At 42.4% G+C, this 18,362-nt stretch overlaps 1 protein-coding gene and 1 long non-coding RNA gene across 3 annotated transcripts in view; one reads left to right on the top strand and one right to left on the bottom strand.

The window, feature by feature from the left end:
- The window catches only part of LOC130355506 (uncharacterized), a 289,775-nt gene that overhangs the window by 21,709 nt on the left and 249,704 nt on the right, over window positions 1-18,362 (top strand). The window lies entirely within an intron of this gene.
- NEPRO (nucleolus and neural progenitor protein) overlaps window positions 1-18,362 on the bottom strand; it is a 33,206-nt gene that overhangs the window by 5,166 nt on the left and 9,678 nt on the right. For both annotated transcript variants that reach the window (XM_056555700.1, XM_056555699.1), the window contains exons 3-7: window positions 15,910-15,986; window positions 9,928-10,059; window positions 6,516-6,593; window positions 3,927-4,261; window positions 2,262-2,323 (exon numbers count right to left, since the gene is read on the bottom strand). In XM_056555700.1, the coding sequence (XP_056411675.1) occupies window positions 2,262-2,323; window positions 3,927-4,261; window positions 6,516-6,593; window positions 9,928-10,059; window positions 15,910-15,986 (684 nt within the window). The remainder of the gene's footprint in view (window positions 1-2,261; window positions 2,324-3,926; window positions 4,262-6,515; window positions 6,594-9,927; window positions 10,060-15,909; window positions 15,987-18,362) is intronic.

The raw sequence follows: 18,362 nt of genomic DNA, 5'->3' as shown, positions 1-18,362 counted from the left end.
GAGATGGTATTCCCATATAGCCATGAAAGGGAGATGGTATTCCCATATAGCCATGAAAGGGAGATGGTATTCCCATATAGCCATGAAAGTGAGATGGTATTCCCATATAGCCATGAAAGTGAGATGGTATTCCCATATAGCCATGAAAGTGAGATGGTATTCCCATATAGCCATGAAAGGGAGATGGTATTCCCATATAGCCATGAAAGGGAGATGGTATTCCCATATAGCCATGAAAGTGAGATGGTATTCCCATATAGCCATGAAAGGGAGATGGTATTCCCATATAGCCATGAAAGTGAGATGGTATTCCCATATAGCCATGAAAGGGAGATGGTATTCCCATATAGCCATGAAAGGGAGATGGTATTCCCATATAGCCATGAAAGGGAGATGGTATTCCCATATAGCCATGAAAGTGAGATGGTATTCCCATATAGCCATGAAAGTGAGATGGTATTCCCATATAGCCATGAAAGTGAGATGGTATTCCCATATAGCCATGAAAGGGAGATGGTATTCCCATATAGCCATGAAAGGGAGATGGTATTCCCATATAGCCATGAAAGTGAGATGGTATTTCCATCTCAGGGAATCTCTTCCTCTAGCTATAATTTGGGAAGAGAAACTGAAGACCCCCAAGATAAAACTATCTGTAAAAGTACCCAGACACCATAAAATAAAAAGTCTGTCAGCGGGTTCTGCCGGCTGTCTAAAAAGGGTATCGCAGTGTGCCATATCTCCACTGACAGTTGAGGGCATGTTTTTACCACTTGATCTTATTGTTCAGGGAAAGACTAGCCACTGCCAGAGCTGTCTGGCTGCAGCTTTCCCCTCTTCTCATAAAGGAAACATGAATGCCTGGTAATACCCTAAGTTGAAGACTAAAACCCATCAAAAATCTACCAGATGTTATCATGACATTAGGTCAGTATTTCCCAACCAGTGGCTTACTGACTGTTGGCAGAAATACACGACTGCTACTAGAACTTGGTACTATGCTTCAACACAAGAAAAAGAAAAAATAAATAAGGAGAAAAAAAAAGCTCTGTAGGGTAACAATCATATTGCTTATTTATATATTTAGAACAATATTTGAATACCCTGTGTGGGAATAATAACTGTCGTCCCCTGTAAAAGGACACAATACTTTTTTTTCTTTTTATCAGAAAATTTGTATTAAACATTTTTGCATAAAAACAAACAACACACAGATATGGACCCCCCCTTCCCCCGGACACAATACTTCTAATTTTAACAAAATTAATTAACCCCTTTACAACCACCCACTGTGCTGACCACAGGCGCTGCAGATCCTCAGTCTGCAGTAGAGATGAGCAAACTTACAGTAAATTCGATTTGTCACGAACTTCTCGGCTCGGCAGTTGATGACTTTTCCTGCATGAATTAGTTCAGCCTTCAGGTGCTCCGGTGGGCTGGAAAAGGTGGATACATTCCTAGGAAAGAGTCTCCTAGGACTGTATCCACCTTTTTCAGCCCACCGCAGCACCTGAAAGCTGAACTAATTTATGCAGAAAAGGTCATCAACTGCCGAGCCAAGAAGTTTGTGACAAATCGAATTTACTGTAAGTTCGCTCATCTCTAGTATGCAGCAATGTCTTTTGGCGTCATTACAGTAGAGCGTTGGGAGCGCTTTACAATGCTATAAGTGCAGGCCGTCCTCCTGCTTTACAGCCTGGACTGAACCTCCAATCCTGGCTATTTAACCCTTTGGCCTGGTCACCCCACTCCTTTTAGCTGTAGGGACCTAGAAAGGACCTCGGGGCTGCCAGTACCAAATGTTAGACTTTGTACTAAGTGGCACACTAAATGAGAGCAGAACCTATTAAGATAAAATAGTTAATTTCTGCCCATAGGGTTTGAATAGAGCAGCAGTTTGCATATTCACCAGCTGTTCTATTCACACAGAGGTATGTGTCACCCTATTTATGAACGGTGTAATCACCTATTCTTTACCCAGCTAGTCTTTGAAAAGTGACCAGTATAAAATATTAACAATATAAAAGATACTTATTTTACCTGGTGACTTATATGTACTCTTACTAACAGTGAAGAATATATGTAGAAAATATATAAATAAAATATATCTCCAGCACAAAATAAGGCTTCATGGCCATTAGAGCCCAAGCAAGTCTGGTCATGAAGTTAAAGGGTGCATATTTCATTAAAAACATTATTTGACTACATTAATCAATCAAATGTAATACAGTATATATCCATTTACACCAGCTGAAACTTACTTGTAGCCTGCCTTCTTTTACTTGCAGACATAAGGCTTTAACATTATAAGTGTCCAGCGTGTCTGCACAACACAAACAAAAACACAAGAAACACAAGCTTGATAAATAACTGGTAGTCTACACATACATAATGTAAAAGGATAAATACTTAGCATTTACTTCATAAAAGCATAAAACTACTATATCCTAAAAATATAACAAATATACAGAGTATTTGGTGGATTCGGGTGAAATACTACAGGCTAAGTCCTGCTGTTTTCTGCAAAACAAGTCAGCAAATCTGCAGCTAAATCCATGTGTAACAATCTGCACAGCAAATCCATGTGTGAACATTGCCTAAGGCTGCATATGCCGTTCTACTTTCCGACATGTGTTTTTGTTGCTAGTAAATTAATTCATAACAATAATGACTAGGCTGTGTACAGATCTGCTGAGTGACAATAGCACATACAAAACATTGCATCATTGCATATGCCGCTACCAAGATGTCTTTAATGTGAGACATGCAACCCAAAACTAAAAGAACTGTTATCGATGGTGTAATATCTTAAAAAGAGTAATAGCATATAGTGTAATTTCTTAAAGGGGTTATCCTGCCAATGACATCTTATCCCCTATCCAAAGGACCCCCCGCGATCTCCTACACCTACATTCTATGCGAGCGGTGTCTCCAGTCCCCTCCCATAGACATGAATGGAGGGGGTGTGGTGTGGCGTCACGTCTCCAGTGCTGGTGTGAGGTGCAAATTTGCGTTCTGTGCAAAATTGCTTCTGCTCCTCCTCTCAACTCTCCGAAGATTTCCGAAACTAGAGCTGGGGGGGAAGGCAGAGCAGAGACAGAGCAGGGGGAGAGAGGATGTACACGACCCCCTCATCTCCCCTCCCTCTGCTCTGTCTGCCTTCAGAGAATGCAGGTTTGAACAGGCAGAGAAGGGGGGAGATAGGAGGTACATATGACTCCTCCTGATCTCCCCTTCTCAGCCATGCCGGCACTCAGCACATGCAAACCTGCGTTCGGAGAACGCAGGCGGAGATGAGAAGGGGAGATGAGGAGGGAAACATATGTACCTCCTATCTTCCCCTGCTCTGCCCGTGCAAACCTGCATTCTACAAAAACCACTTATGGAAATCAGCCCCAGCCCCTGGAGTTTATCCTCTCCCTTGCAGCCCTATGGAAATCAGCCCCAGCCCCTGGAGTTTGTCCTCGCCCTTGCAGCCCTATGGAAATCAGCCCCAGCCCCTGGAATTTGTCTTCCCCCTTGCTGACCATGCAAACCTGCGTTCAGTGAACACGGGCGGGGCTGAGAAGGGGAGATTAGGAGGGAGTCCTATGTTCCTCCTCTCACCCCCTGCTCTGCCCGTGCAAACCTGCATTCTCCGAAGGCAGGTGGAGCAGAGGTAGGGGAGATGAGGGAGGCATGTACGTCCTCTCTCCCCCTGCTCGGTCTTCACTCTGCCCTGCCCCCAGCTCTAGCTTCGGAAATCTTGAGAGAGCTGAGGGGAGGAGCAGAAGGAAGTTTGCACCTCACACCGGAAACAAAGAGCTTTCAGAGACTGGAGATGCAGCTCGCATAGAATGCGGGTGCTGCTCTTTGGCCGGATAACCCTTATTAAATGGCTCAGTCTTAAATGAATGAAAGAAAAAACAAACAAAACATTTTGTTACCTCTTTTAAATCTCTGCATCTGTATGGGCAGTCCCACATCAACATGTGCTTCTATTGTACCAATGTCTTTGATTTTGCTCAGCTTATCCTTTATACCATTACTAGTGTCAAATATTTTGTTCAGAATTTGTGTTTTGCTTTTCTTGGTAAAGAGGTTTTGTAGTTTATTTCTAAATAAATCATTGAAACCAGAACCAATGTGCTCTTCAATGGCAGTAGGGAACACAAAGTCTTTAAAGTATGGCATCTTCTGGAAGTCCGACACCTCTTTCTGCAGACATATGTGCACGCTATAGAAGGCCATTAGACGCTTTAACAGTCCCCTGTACATAATCCTAAAATAAGAAAATATACATAATGGTGAAAATAGTAAAAAAGGGAATGTGAGTTCGAACAAGATTTGGATTTTGAGCGGTAATGGTGTGGTGCATTCCCCACAGCCCATCAGTAGACAGGCTTAGTGTCACAGACATACAATATTATGCCTCCTGCTATTAGAATCTTGTAAAGAAGTTATTCTAATACACATGCATTGGCGAAATTACACTGACCTCTGCTATAAAAAGATAAGGAATCATTTTCTGTTTTCTTTTTACACAGAAAATTATTATTTTTGTATTTATTATTGGGTACAATCCTCTGACACTCTAGGGCTCCATAAAGTGTTTTTTTTGTAAGCAAAATTAAGCCAATAACAGCTTACCGGTATATAAAATGTATGAAATATATAATTAGACTAACATCTGACTGTGCCGACAGGGGTCATATTCATAAACTGTGTGATATATTCACTTTAACCCCTTAAGGACCAAGCCCATTTTCACCTTAAGGACCAGGCCAATTTTATTTTTGCGTTTTCGTTTTTTCCTCCTCGCCTTCTAAAATCCATAAATTTCATATTTCCATCTACAGACCCATATAAGGGCTTGTTTTTTGCGTGACCAATTGTACTTTGTAATGAAACCTCTCATTTTACCATAAAATGTACGGCGAACCCCAAAAAATATATTTTTTTTAATGGAGGAAATTTAAGTGAAAACCACAATTTTGCACATTTTGGAGGGTTTCACACTGTACACTTTACAGTAGAAATGCCATGTGTTCCTAATTCTGTGGGTCAATACAATTAAAATGATACCCATGGCTAGATACTTTAATATTTTTGTACTGCTTAAAAAAAACTTTTTGCACAAAATCAGTAATCCAAAATTGCCCTACTTTGACCACCTATAACTTTTTCATTTTTCTGTTTATAGGGCAGTATGAGGGCTCATTTTTTGCACCGTCATCTGTACTTTTTATTGATACCACATTTGCATACATCAAAGTTTTAGATAATTTTTTATTAATTTTGTTTGAAATAAAAGGTGACAAAAAAAAGCAGCATTTTTGGCCTTTTTTTTACGTTTACGTCGTTCACCGTAGGGGGATCATTAACATTATATTTTGATAGATCGGACATTTACACACGTGGCAATACCAAATATGTTTATAAAAAAATAATTGCGCTTTTTGGGGGTAAAATGGGAAAAACTGACAATTTTAATTTTTATTGGGGATGGGGATTTTTCACTTTTTATTTTTCAAATTTTTTATTTATATATTTATTTTTTACACTTTTTATGTCCCCATAGTGGACTATCTATAGCAATCATTTGATTGCTAATACTGTTCAATGCTATGCACAGGACATAGTACTGATCATTATTATCGGCTATCTCCTACTCGGGTCTGCTCGATCTCAGACCAGAGCAGGAGACGGGCCGAGGCAGGTGAGGGGACCTCCGTCCGCCATTACAGATGATCGTATCACCGCTGCGGCGATCCGATTATCTATTTTAACGCACGCATTGCCGCAGATGCCATGATCTGTACTGATCAAGGCATCTGAAGGGTTAATGGCGGACATCCGCACGATCGCGGCCATTACCGGGTCCCCGGAACCTGCCGTGTATGACGGGAGCACTGCTCCAATGCTCGCGGTCATACGTCCTGGCGCGAAGTACCGCCAAGCCGGGAAGTACATTTACGTCCGTGGTCGTTAAGGGGTTAAAGCTCTACAGAATATTTTGCCTCCATAAATATATTTCTTTACTGTTTTCTAAACTGCAATAGAGGGAAATAGTGCATGAAGTAGGACAACATGCAGCAATACTACAATAGGAAATGAGAAAAAGCGGTAGCTGGCACTGGTATTGTACACAGCTGTGCTCCAGTGCACCGGGGCGCAATTCTGGAATACAGTCCAGAGAATAAATGAACAAAATGGGGTGCTCAATTCTCGTGTAGCAAACAGTGCAGGTAAATATTGAAGATGATGTCGGAGGCACTCACCATTGCAATAAAATACTGTCCTTTATTCCGTGCAGAGCAACAAAAAGCAGGTGCATAGCGTAGCGCGAAATAGCCATAACACCTCCTGTTGGCGTCCCACGCTATGCACCTGCTGTTTGTTGCTCTGCATGGAATAAAGGACAGTATTTTATTGCAATGGTGAGTGCCTCCGACATCTTCAATATTCACCACACAACAATATTACAGCAGCCAAACTACATTACAATGCTACATCACAGTAGTATGTATACAAACCATAAGCGGCTCAGCAACGCCAGAAGCACAACGTTCATAACAATATATTCATTAAAGCTCAGATGCTGTATACATAAACTGATTCAAGTAGTAAAGGAAAAAATGCAGAAAAGAGGAGAAGAAAAAAAAGTGCATTTTTGTATCTAAGAAAATGCTGTAGTTTTGATTTGATAATCCCAATTTTGTGACTATTGTGGCAAAACACGCTACTTGAAGGTGAGGTGTGAAGATACTCCAAAACTCAATGGTGCAGGAAATATATGCTACCCAATTTTGATAAATTAATTCCCGCTTATGCTGGTCACGGTATGATGTAACTTTATTTACTATATAGCCAAAACCATGTACACACCCAAACAGCCTATCTGTATGAGCTTGTTGGACATCCAAACCCAAAGGCATTTATATGAAAACGCACGCACCCCTTCCTTTTCCCAGCTATAACAGTCTCCGACATTCTGGGAACTATTTCCACAAGATTTTGCAGTGTGTCTGTGGGAACAAAAGCATATGTAAAGTCTGGTTCCCAATTGGTAATTCAAGACTCTGCCTGTCCAGACCTCAACCCCATCAAACTTGTTTAAGGGGTTCTCTGATGGACATGTTAAACATATTTTTTTTTTTTAAATCAGCTGGTGCCAGAAAGTTAACCAGATTTGTAAATTATGAATTCGGGTAGAAAACAGACATGGTGCACATCTACAATCTTGTATAATGTTCTGATTGCTTCTCAGCATAATTTCAGTAACTAACAGGTTGTTCGTATACATTTTTGATCAAAAAGTACAAAGCCCACTCGCCACGTCAATGCCACCTATTCAGAGTGGGTCCCTAACGTCCCTAGCATAAAATGGCGTAGCACTGGGCGGCGACCACCACCGCGACACAACCCACTGGCAGAGCAGCCCCAATGCCACTCAAACCAGTCTATGGGTCGCACCTCCCCACAGACATGGCGCCACGGCAGCAACGGACACTGCACAGCACCACACCAGTGTGAACAAGGTGTAATAGCTCACTTACCATGCTCTCCCAGTCAGACTGGGAGGTTGCTATGAAAGAAATGGCCCAGGTGTAGCTAAGTACTACTTATATAGGGTTGGGATGAGGGGGGGGGGGGGGGGGAAGAGTGCAGCACATGTTCAAACAAAAAAAAGGAGGGGATAGAAAACAGTGTGAATTCGGGTAGAAGCAACCAGATCATTATACAAGATTGTAGATGTGCACCATGTCTGTTTTCTACCCAAATTCAGATTTGTAAATTACTTCTATTAAAAAATCTTAATCCTTCCAGTACTTATTAGCTCCTGTATGCTCCAGAGGAAGTTGTATAGTTATTTTCTGCCTAACCACAGTGCTCTCTGCTGACACTTCTGTCCATATCAGGAATTGTCCAGAGTAGGAGCAAACCCCCATAGCCAACCTCTCCTGCTCTGGACAGTTCCTGGCATTGACAAAGGTGTCAGCAGAGAGCACTGTGGTCAGGCAGAAAAGGACTATACAAATCCCTGTGGCATTTACAGCAGCTGATAAGTACTGGAAGGATTAAGATTTTGTAAATAGAAGAAATGTTCAAATCTGTTTAAAGGGGTTATCCACCATAAGGTGATTTTAGTATGTACCAGGCAGACAGTAATGGACATGCTTAGGAAGGATCTGCGCTTGTCTTGGGGCTAAATGGTTATGCTGTGAGATTACCATAACACTGTGGCTAGCTTTTTGTGAACTTGTATTTCCTGTTTGACTACAAATCCCACAATTCCATTTTCCTCCCTCCCACACATCAGCCACCCCACCCATTGAAACAAAAGACCTGGGGTTTTCAATAAGGGTTCCTACAGCTGTTGCATTAGTTGCAGACTGATCTCTCTCCCACCAAGCGATCCCTCCACCCATTGAAGCAGACAGGCTCCCTGTCATCAGCTGACTAGTGAGTCAGGTCTCGGCCGCATTGCAACCTGGGAAAAATCAGAAACAGTAATTTTGTATGCTGGTAAAAATAAATATTGGAGTGAAAATCATATAAGAATTGCGAGAAAACCATCACACACAGGTACAGACACTATATTATGAACTACACTACCTTTACAGCCCCTGTAACATAGTCAAATAAAAAAATCCTGGAATACCCCTTTAACTTTCTGGCACCAGTTGATGATAAAATAAAAATAAAAAAAAATATATAAATTTTTTTCCACCGGAGTACCCCTTTAAGTTAAGGGTTCAGAAAAGACCTTAAAGATTACATTTTGGGAAAGGCAGCAGACAAGTAGTGAAACTCTGTTGTTGGTTAAAGCATCTTAACTTTTTATACTTACATAATAAACTATGCCCACAGTTTGAATCAATGTGTGATTCAATTTTATTACACAATATAGGAATAGCACAAGGGTCTAATCACTTATAAAATCACATGACTGAGTCATCTCATTGCGCAACAGGTATATAGAATTGTCAACTCATGACGCCCTTTAATCACAACTGGAGGCGTTATCTGGCAACATTATAGTGCTAGGTAAGGTCATCCTGCCCTCCGTACACAGAAGCTGAATATTAGGTAAAAGACAAAGCTGTAATCACTATTATAAAAATGAAGACACTGTCCCCATGTCATCTAGTTACTATTTATATATAAGATCAGCAATCCTCTTTGCAAAAAAAAAAAGTTGCCCAATCTAAAACTATGGCAATGAAACTGCCCCTTGGTCCTAAAAGCCCTTCAGATTCTTAATGTGCGGAATATGTGTTTTCCTTGCAGGCATTCAGCACAAATTACTCCATGTAAACATAGTGTTACAGTGCAAATATATTTATTATTTATTCATCAATATTATTGATATATTTGTTTTCAAATAAAAACTGCACCCAAGACTGTATGGTATCTAAATGCCGTACACATAGTTGGGCACCAGTGACTGGACTCCTTTAGGGTCATCCGTTTACACCTTTGTCATTTCTTTTTGTATATGGAATTGAACATAGTTCCCTGCTACGTTATTAGGCACTGAAAAAGGCCAACAGCAGTACACATGTCCTGAGGGATCATCTAGGCTCAGGTATGATGAAAACCAAGTACATATTCTTTAATCATAACTGATGCTCGCTCAGGAGAAGGCAGCAGTGGCTGAAGACTGAGCTGTCACATAAGATCTCTGACAGATTTCACATCATACTGTAGCTTGCTATATATAGCAATGCATATTGATACATAAAACCTGCAGAACCCATTAACAGTATCATTTTTATAAAAATCTAAGCACAAGATCCATAAAGAGATCTGTAACCTCATACGTGAAGATTTTTTTTGGCTCATCAAATTAAAATGATATGTCGTTACGACCACCAGTAGATTCTATACTATTTGATCCAGTTGCCCCCACAGGCCTATAGGAAATATATACATAAAGGATACTGAAAGGCCTTGCAGCAGCAATCCATCAGACGTACTAGTAACTTGCAAGACCCCAAAATTTTCATGGACACCAGCTCCAAAATTGGCTGACTTGGAACGGTGCAATACTCCACACTTTCAAGATCTGCTTTCCTAAACAAAACAAAAAAGGGGAAGGAAGAAAAGATAAATACAGTTCATCACAAGAACAAAGCCTTCATATATACTGATACCCACTGATTAGCTAATGTATGGGCCACCTGAACCAAACATCCCAGAACATTATTTCTGCCAAAACAGCTTCCACTACTTCAATAAAATGATGTCTGTTCAGTCACATGAGAATGTAGGGCAGGTATCAATGATGAATGATAAGAACCTTGTTTCTTGTATATATAGAAGAGAAGACAGCCGATGCCAAGAATGGCAGACTCCCTGGGAAACCTAGAATGTCCCAGCAATAACAGCTGATTAAGGAGGCTCCTGGGAGCCAGTAAAACCAAGTGGGTGTTTAACCCATTTAACAATGCAGGATATACATGTACGTCCTATGCCCACCATATGAAGCAGGCTTCATACCCCATGGCTATCAGCAACTGGGACATACGGCTACTGCTGGATACTGTCGAACAAGCCGATGTCAGGCATGATCTTTAAGGGTGCGTTCACTAGGGATGTAAGAAAAGAAAAAAAAACGATTCGCGCGATTATCGCGATTTTTCACTTGCCGATACTGAATCGATTCATAATATTTTTGAATCGATTCTTTTAGGGATGTGGAATTTGTATCTCCTGACGCCCGGAACAGCATGTCCTGGGCATCAGGAGATAAAAGTTCCACATTTTGTCAGCCAGATCTGATGCGGCGGCGCTCTGGGTGTACGGAGCGGGCTCCGGACTCGTGCCCGCTCCATACTCTGCAGCCCCCGGCTGTTCTCAGTAACCAGGGGCCGCCACTAATAGCCAGCATGCGGCGATAGCCGAGGCTGGCTATTAACACTTTAGATCGCCGCTGTCAAAGCTGACAGCGGCATCTAAAGGGATCTGTGAATGCTCCCTGGTGGGCTAGTGGTGTGGATCGCCCCACCGCAGCGCGATCGCGGGCGGGCGATCCACTGTGGAGGTAGCCGGAGGGCTTACCTCTGCTTCCCTGCTCTCCATGGCTGTCATTGATGGAGCCTGGCTGGACCAGGCTCTATCAATGGATCGCAGATCAATGGAGTTCAATAGAACTCTATTCATCTGTCTGAGGAATCTAATGATTCCTAAAAGACTAATAAAGTGTATAAAAAAAATAAAATAAAGTTTTAATAAAAGTGTAAAAGACAGTTTTTTTTAGACCGAATCGGGATATATCGCGATGTATCGTCACCTAGACGGTATCGGGATATATCGAATCGCCACACTGGTATCGCGATTCGTATCGCCAATTTCTTGGCGAATCACACGCTTTTAGTTTTTGCGGGTTTTCCGATGCATATATGAAAGGGGGCGGGCTCTTCTCGGCTGTCCGAAGCAGATTTTCCGTGGCGGAATTTACGCTGCGGAAAATCCGCCGCAGTCCCTACTGACTTCAACAGGACTTGCGGCGGATTTTCCGCAGCATAAATTCCTCCGTGGAAAGTCTGCTGCGGACAGCCGAGAAGAGCCCGCCCCCTTTCATATATGCAGCGGAAAACCCGCAAAAACAAAAAGCGTATGAACGCACCCTAAAACGCCACAATCAAAGTTGATTGTGGAATCTAAATGCTGGTAATTTAATTCCTGGCTAGCTCAGCAGGCTGATCGGGACCACTGTGACGAAAATTATGGGGTCCCGATCAGCTGAGGGGATATCGGGAGGGCCCTTACCTGCCTCATCGCAGAGCTCCTTGCTCCAGGAAGCCATAACAGCCTGTAGCAATGGAGCACTAATAATTGCTGTGCTATGGCACAGCACTGAACAGTCTATGCAATCTTAACCTGTACAGGTATGCCAGGGGTGTGGAAATTAAAACAAACAACTACTTGTCCAAGGGACTAAAGCGGAACACAATACTTGTCCCTCAAGAAAATCCACTTGTCCTGGTAGATAAAATGTTCTGCTTCTTCAGTTTATGTGGTACATTTTATTTACTGTAATTATGTGTCAGAAAATTCTGGAAGTTACATTTAGTTACTAGATAACTACAACACCCAGCATGCCCTGATACAGCCTATGGTTGTGTGGGTGTTGCAGCATGTTGCACTGTAAAGTAGTACAGTTAAGGTTATTGTGTAACATGCTGGGAGTTGTAGTTTTGGTTCGTGTCAGCTGCAGAGCCATAGGATGTGTCAAGGAATACTGGGAATTGCAGTTAGTAACAACAACTCCCAGCATGCCCCGATACAGCCTATGGCTCTGCAGCTGACCAGAACCAAAACTACAACTCCCAGCATGTTGCACTTTATAGTTCTACAGTTTAGGTTATGGTGCAACATGCTGGAAGTTGTAGTTTTGGTCCGGGCGTGTTTGCGTGCATCCGTGGGGCTCTTGGTTGGCGGGTGAGTATGAAGGGGGCGGGATTCTGGGGGTGCAATTTAGTGCGGGTGGCCAGAAGCCACTGAAAATAAATAACATTAGCTAGCACAACTGGCAGCAGCACTTGTCAGTCCGCCCCTGTACAAAACATACATGCATACACATATCATACATACACATATACTGGGTCACTGTCCCCTATATTATACATTACATACATCATACATAGACACATCATACATACACCCGCAGCTGCCCCCCCACATCATACATTACATACACATCACACATATACCATACACACATCATATATAGACATACACTCACACCATAAATATACACCATACATATGCACACATCATATATACACCTGCCACTGTCCCCTATATCATACATTACATACACAGACACCATACACACATCATATATACACCCGCCATTGATACACCCCACATCATACACACGACACATACACCCGCCACTGATACACACACCCCCCCCCCCCCCCAATCATACATTACATACATATACAACCACCCTTCCCGCCGCCTGCATGCTCGGCCTCCTCACCTGAGCCGGTGTGAGGTGAAGTCCCTGGCCCGTACAGTGCAGTCTCCTCACACACGTCCTTTCCCCGCTCTGTATTTTCCCCTGTGAATACTTGAAACCTCCCCATGATAAATGAGGTCCTGTGTAGACAGAGCAGGGGGAAGGGAGAGGCTGTGTGTGGGGGAGGAAGGAGCTGTGTACATTCTCATTCTCCCCCCGTCTTCCTGTGCGCTTTCCATCCTCCGGGAGGGGGGGGTTTGGGGATGAGGGGGCGTGGCTTAATCATCGCCTGCAGACGTGCGACCTCAGGCTCTGCCCTCGCTCCCCTCACACCGGCTGGGGGGCTCTGAGCAGCGGCCCCCGGCTACTGAAATCAGTGGGGCCGCCACTGCCCCCTCCATACACCCTGAGCGCCAGTGTGAGGTGCAGACTTGCATCGGCTCCTGCACCTCACACCGGCATTAAAGAAAAATAAGGGGGAAGTCTGTCTGTCCCTGCTTGCCCAATACAGGGCTAAATCTATAAAAAAAAATCACCTGCCGGCACCCAAAACTACTTGTCCCGGGCGTCGGGCGATAGGATTTCCACATCCCTGTCCCTTGCGTCCTGGTCCTCAAAGGGGTACTCCGGTAGAAAACAATTTATTTTAAATCAACTGGAGCCAGAAAGTTAAACAGAATTGTAAATTATTTCTACTTAAAAATCTTAATCATTCCAGTAGTTATCAGCTGCTGTATACTACACAGGAAATTCTTTTCTTTTTTACTTTCTTTTCTGCCTGACCAGTGCTCTCTGCTGACACCTCTGTCCATGTCAGTAACTGTCCAGAGCAGGATAGGTTTGCTATGGGGATTTGCTCCTACTTTGGACAGTTGCTGACATGCACAGAGGTATCAGCAGAGAGCACTGTGGTCAGACAGAAAGGAAAGTCAAAAAGAAAAGAACTTCCTGTGTAGTATACAGCAGCTGATAAGTACTGGAAGGATTAAGATTTTTTTAATAGTAGTAATTAACAAATCTGTTTCACTTCCTGGCACCAGCTGATTTAAAATAAATTGTTTTACACTGGAGTACCCCTTCAACGACGCAGGGTGGTCCTGTTACTGGACTATGAATTGTGCTCACGAGCTGAGCACACTTCAAACCCACTGGGTCCCAACTGCTATCAGCAGCCAGGACCCAGGGGTTAATGCCGGGCACTGCCGATTGGACCGATGCCTGGCATTAACCCTTTAGATGCCGCAATCAAACCTGATTGCGGCATCTAGAACGAAAATAAAATTAACCCGGCAGCTCAGCGGAGCTTATCGGGAAAATTGCGTTTTCACCGATCAGCTGAGAGGACGAAGGGAGGGCCCTTACCTGCCTCCGCCACGTCCGATCAGTGGTCTGATGCTCCCAGCCAGCCTTGCAGGCTGGAGCAGCATAGCACCGATAACACTGATCAATGCTACTGAACAGTATATGCAATCAAATGTCCAAAAAATTAAAATATAATGTTAATTAATCCGCACAGCCATGGCATAAAAGTAGAAAAATATCAGAAAAAATTTCCAGTAAAGAGTTGTTGGTCACTTCATATACTAGAAATAATTATAAATAAAATTTGATCAAAAGGTCCCATCAAAATAAAAATGATACATATAAAAAAAATATATAAAATAATTAGCCCTCGTATAGCCCTGTCTACAGAAAAATAAGAGTTATAGTAGTCAGAATAGGACAATTTTAAGCATACTAATACAAAAAGTAATTTTTTTTAAAGTAGGTATAATTTTAAAAAGGTGTTCACTTTTTACCAAAAGAGAAAGAAATCACTGCATCCTCAAGAGGTTAAGCAAGCAGTGACTTTGAGGTTTGATTTTTTTTCCTCCTCGACTTTTTAATATCCATAATCTACAGAAAAAAAAAGGGCTATACAGAGTTAAAAAAAAAAAAAAAAACATGTATGGGATAAGCATAAGGCTATCCTTCATATAAGATACGGCCAGGGACTATTGATAGTATTCAGATTATTGGGCAGACTAGATGGGCCATATGGCTCTTATATGCCGACACATTCTATGTTTCTATACAGTGTACTGTGAAAATGGCATCTTATCTCTATACAATTACAACAATATCCAACCAAATGGCCGTTTTCCTGTAGGGCACAACGGCAGTGTGAAAGCTTTGTTTTACTTTACTACTTTTTAGAAAGTAAAATTTTGTTAGAAGTTGCCATATTCTTCCTTTTTTTTTGCATATGGGGCTGTTTGAGGGCCCCTTTCTTTTGCACTGTCATATGTAGTTTTTTAATAAGTATACATAGCGGTGGGGAAGTGAGACAGACAAGTACACATTTCTGTACTGTAAAGGGGTACTCCGCCCCTAGACATCTTATCCCCTATCCAAAGGATAGGGGATAAGATGTCAGATCGCCGGGGTCCGGCTGCGGGGGACTCCGGGGATCGCTGCTGTAGCACCCAGCTATCATTACTGCGCAGAGCGAGATCACTCTGCACGTAATGACGGGCAATACAGGGGCCAGAGCATCGTTACGTCGCGGCTCCGCCCCTCGTGACGTCACGGCCCGCCCCCGTCAATACAAGTCTATGGGAGGGGGTGTGGCGGTCGTCACGCCCCCTGCCATAGACTTGCATTAAGGGGACAGGCCATGATGTCATGAGGGGCGGAGCCATGACGTCACGCTGCTCCGGCCCCTGTATCGCCCGTCATTACGCACAGAGCGAACTCGCTCTGAGAAGTAATGATGGCGGGGTGCCGCAGCAGCGGGACCCTGGCGATCAAACATCTTATCATCCTATCCTTTGGATAGGGGATAAGATGCCAGGGGCGGAGTACCCCTTTAAATCTCTACCATCTGAAGGCAATAGAAAAGGAAGCAAAATCTTAGCAAATCAAAAGCATAATTTCCTTTAAAGTAGAAACATAAAATCACAGTAAAAACATACTTTGGGCACAATTCCATAATTTCTTTTAAGGACCCTTCTAAATCCATTGACTTTACGCGTCTTGTACACTGTTGTACCTGAAGGAGAAAAAATTAAATCATATTTTACCTTAGCAGTAAATAGTGACATTTAGCACTGTGCTGCCACTATAGATCTTTTCTATGACAATAGAAGGAGTCTGATGGTTGTCCAGACATACTCTCCTGACCCAACCGCATGCATGGTGCGCAGTCCAGCACCCAGTAAGTATTAATAGGACCCACACATGATATTCACTAGACACTGGATGACTCTCCACGACACAACCAATTTAACTGTGGTCAGTTTCCAAGCCATAACCAGCAGAATTGTGAAAACACACATCCATATAAAAACCTATTAAAACCTAAGAAGTAGTAGATCAAAGAGAAACAGCAAATAACACTTCTGTAACTTGGCAATAGTCTTTGATTACATTTCCTTTAGATAACATTTCCTTTAGATTACCCTTGATGGTTACAATATACATAGATACATAAGAAAAATACAGATCCATAAAAAAATAAAAATAAACTTTGTGCACACTACCAGGCTCATTCTACTGATCAGTTAGGGGTCCCTATGACAAGTTAAAGGAGTATTTTGGTGGAAATTTTTTTTTTTAAATTAACTGGTGCCAGAAAGTTAGAGAGATTTGTAAATTACTTCTATTAAAAAAAATCTTAATCCTTCCAGTACTTATTAGCAGCTGTATGCCACAGAGGAAACTCTTTTCTTTTTGAATTTCTTTTTTATCTTGGCCACAGTGCTCTCTGCTGACACCTGATGCCCATATCAAGAACTTTCCAGAGCAGGAGAAAATCTCCATAGCAAACCTATGCTGCTCTAGACAGTTCCTGACACGGACAGAGGTGTCAGCAGAGAGCACTGTGGACAAAAAAAAAAAAAAAAAAAAAAAGAAATTCAAAAAGAAAATAATTTCCTCTGTAGCATACAGCTGCTAATAAGTAATGGAAAGATTAAGATTTGTAAATAAAAGTAATTTACAAATCTGTTTAACTTTCTGGCACCAGTTCATTTAAAAAAATAGAAATAAAAAAAGTTTTTCACCTGAGTACCCCTTTCAGTAAATCCTGAGAATAAAAGGGGCAACAGTGCTAGTTTAGTTGTGCATCATCTTCAGTGTATTTCCCTGCACAGCGCTTCTGGCTACCTGCAGCTCTAAATGGCTTCTAAAGGATTAAATGGGCACTGTCAGATACAAAAACTTTTGATAAGTTTTGCAATTGCTTTCATTAGAACATTTTCAGTATTTCATCCTGAAAAAGCCAGTCAAGCAACTGCCCCCCTGCCTGCTTGGACACATTCTAGTCCTGCTGTGTCCATGCATCATCACCTATGTCATGGACACACTTCCTTGATTGACAGCTGTGAGCGCAGGGCTCACAGCTGGAGGGAAAATCCTCCCACTGTCAGCTTGTGTCCCGCTGGGAGTTGTAGTTTTGCTAATGCTAGGGGAGATCATACTGAGGACAGCATACTGAGGGAGGGGGGCAAAGACCTGCACAGTGAGGTAAATTAAAAGTGTAATAATAAAAAAAAAAAAAATTATATATATAGGTGCTAGACACATAAAAATTAGATGTACATGATAAAAAAAAATGATTATGGGCCGATATCCCACTCCTGAGCTTTTAAACAGACTGAACCCTACCATCTCTCAATGCTGGCGTTGTGGAGTGGGTTTGGGAACGGCGTTTCATATTTTTTGGTCCTGTCCTCTCAATAGGAGATTACTCGAAAATGGTACAGCGGTTGATATCCGATACCTTGGGTGTCCTGGTCCCTCTAGATCCCCGAATCTATCTTCCCCACCTTTCTCATCCCGCTCTAAGAAACCGTTCAAGCTTTTTATGCATATTGCTTTAGTTGCTAAAACCCTTATAGCTAAATGTTGGAAGAGAACTCTTCCTCCCTCTGATCTGTTTGTCCGTATCCGTGAGATCCGCTCCTTGGAATCCCTCACAGCCTCATTGAATAATTCTGGCCCCTCTTTTCTCTCGGTTTGGGAACCTTGGGACCGCTTTTCTGACCAACAGTCACCTTGATCTATCTAGCCCCATCTCCTTTCCCTTTTATTCCCCCCCCCCCCCCCCCCACTCTGTGATTTGTTCTGTGTCTGTCTTTGTACCTTTCCTCCCTTCCCTACCCCTCTCCCCTTCATGTGTTTGTAGCCCGCTGGGTGTTCTAGACTACTGTGTTGATGTATAGAGGTACTCCTCTTACAGATTTACATGGTTAACGTAGCAATCATAATGTTTTGGTGCTCCGGTATTGGGTGCTTCTGTTTGTGTTTACATGCCCTTCCCGACTCACCATAGCTGCTTTATTGTTAGCCTTGCTTCTGTGTTATCTATTGCAGAGTATTGGGTTCAGCCCTTCATGACGTTTAAAAAATAAAAATAAAAAAAAAT

This window comes from Hyla sarda, chromosome 2, assembly GCF_029499605.1.
Source record: "Hyla sarda isolate aHylSar1 chromosome 2, aHylSar1.hap1, whole genome shotgun sequence".
Classification (NCBI taxonomy): Eukaryota; Metazoa; Chordata; class Amphibia; order Anura; family Hylidae; genus Hyla; species Hyla sarda.
This window is presented reverse-complemented; position numbering and strand designations above follow the sequence as displayed.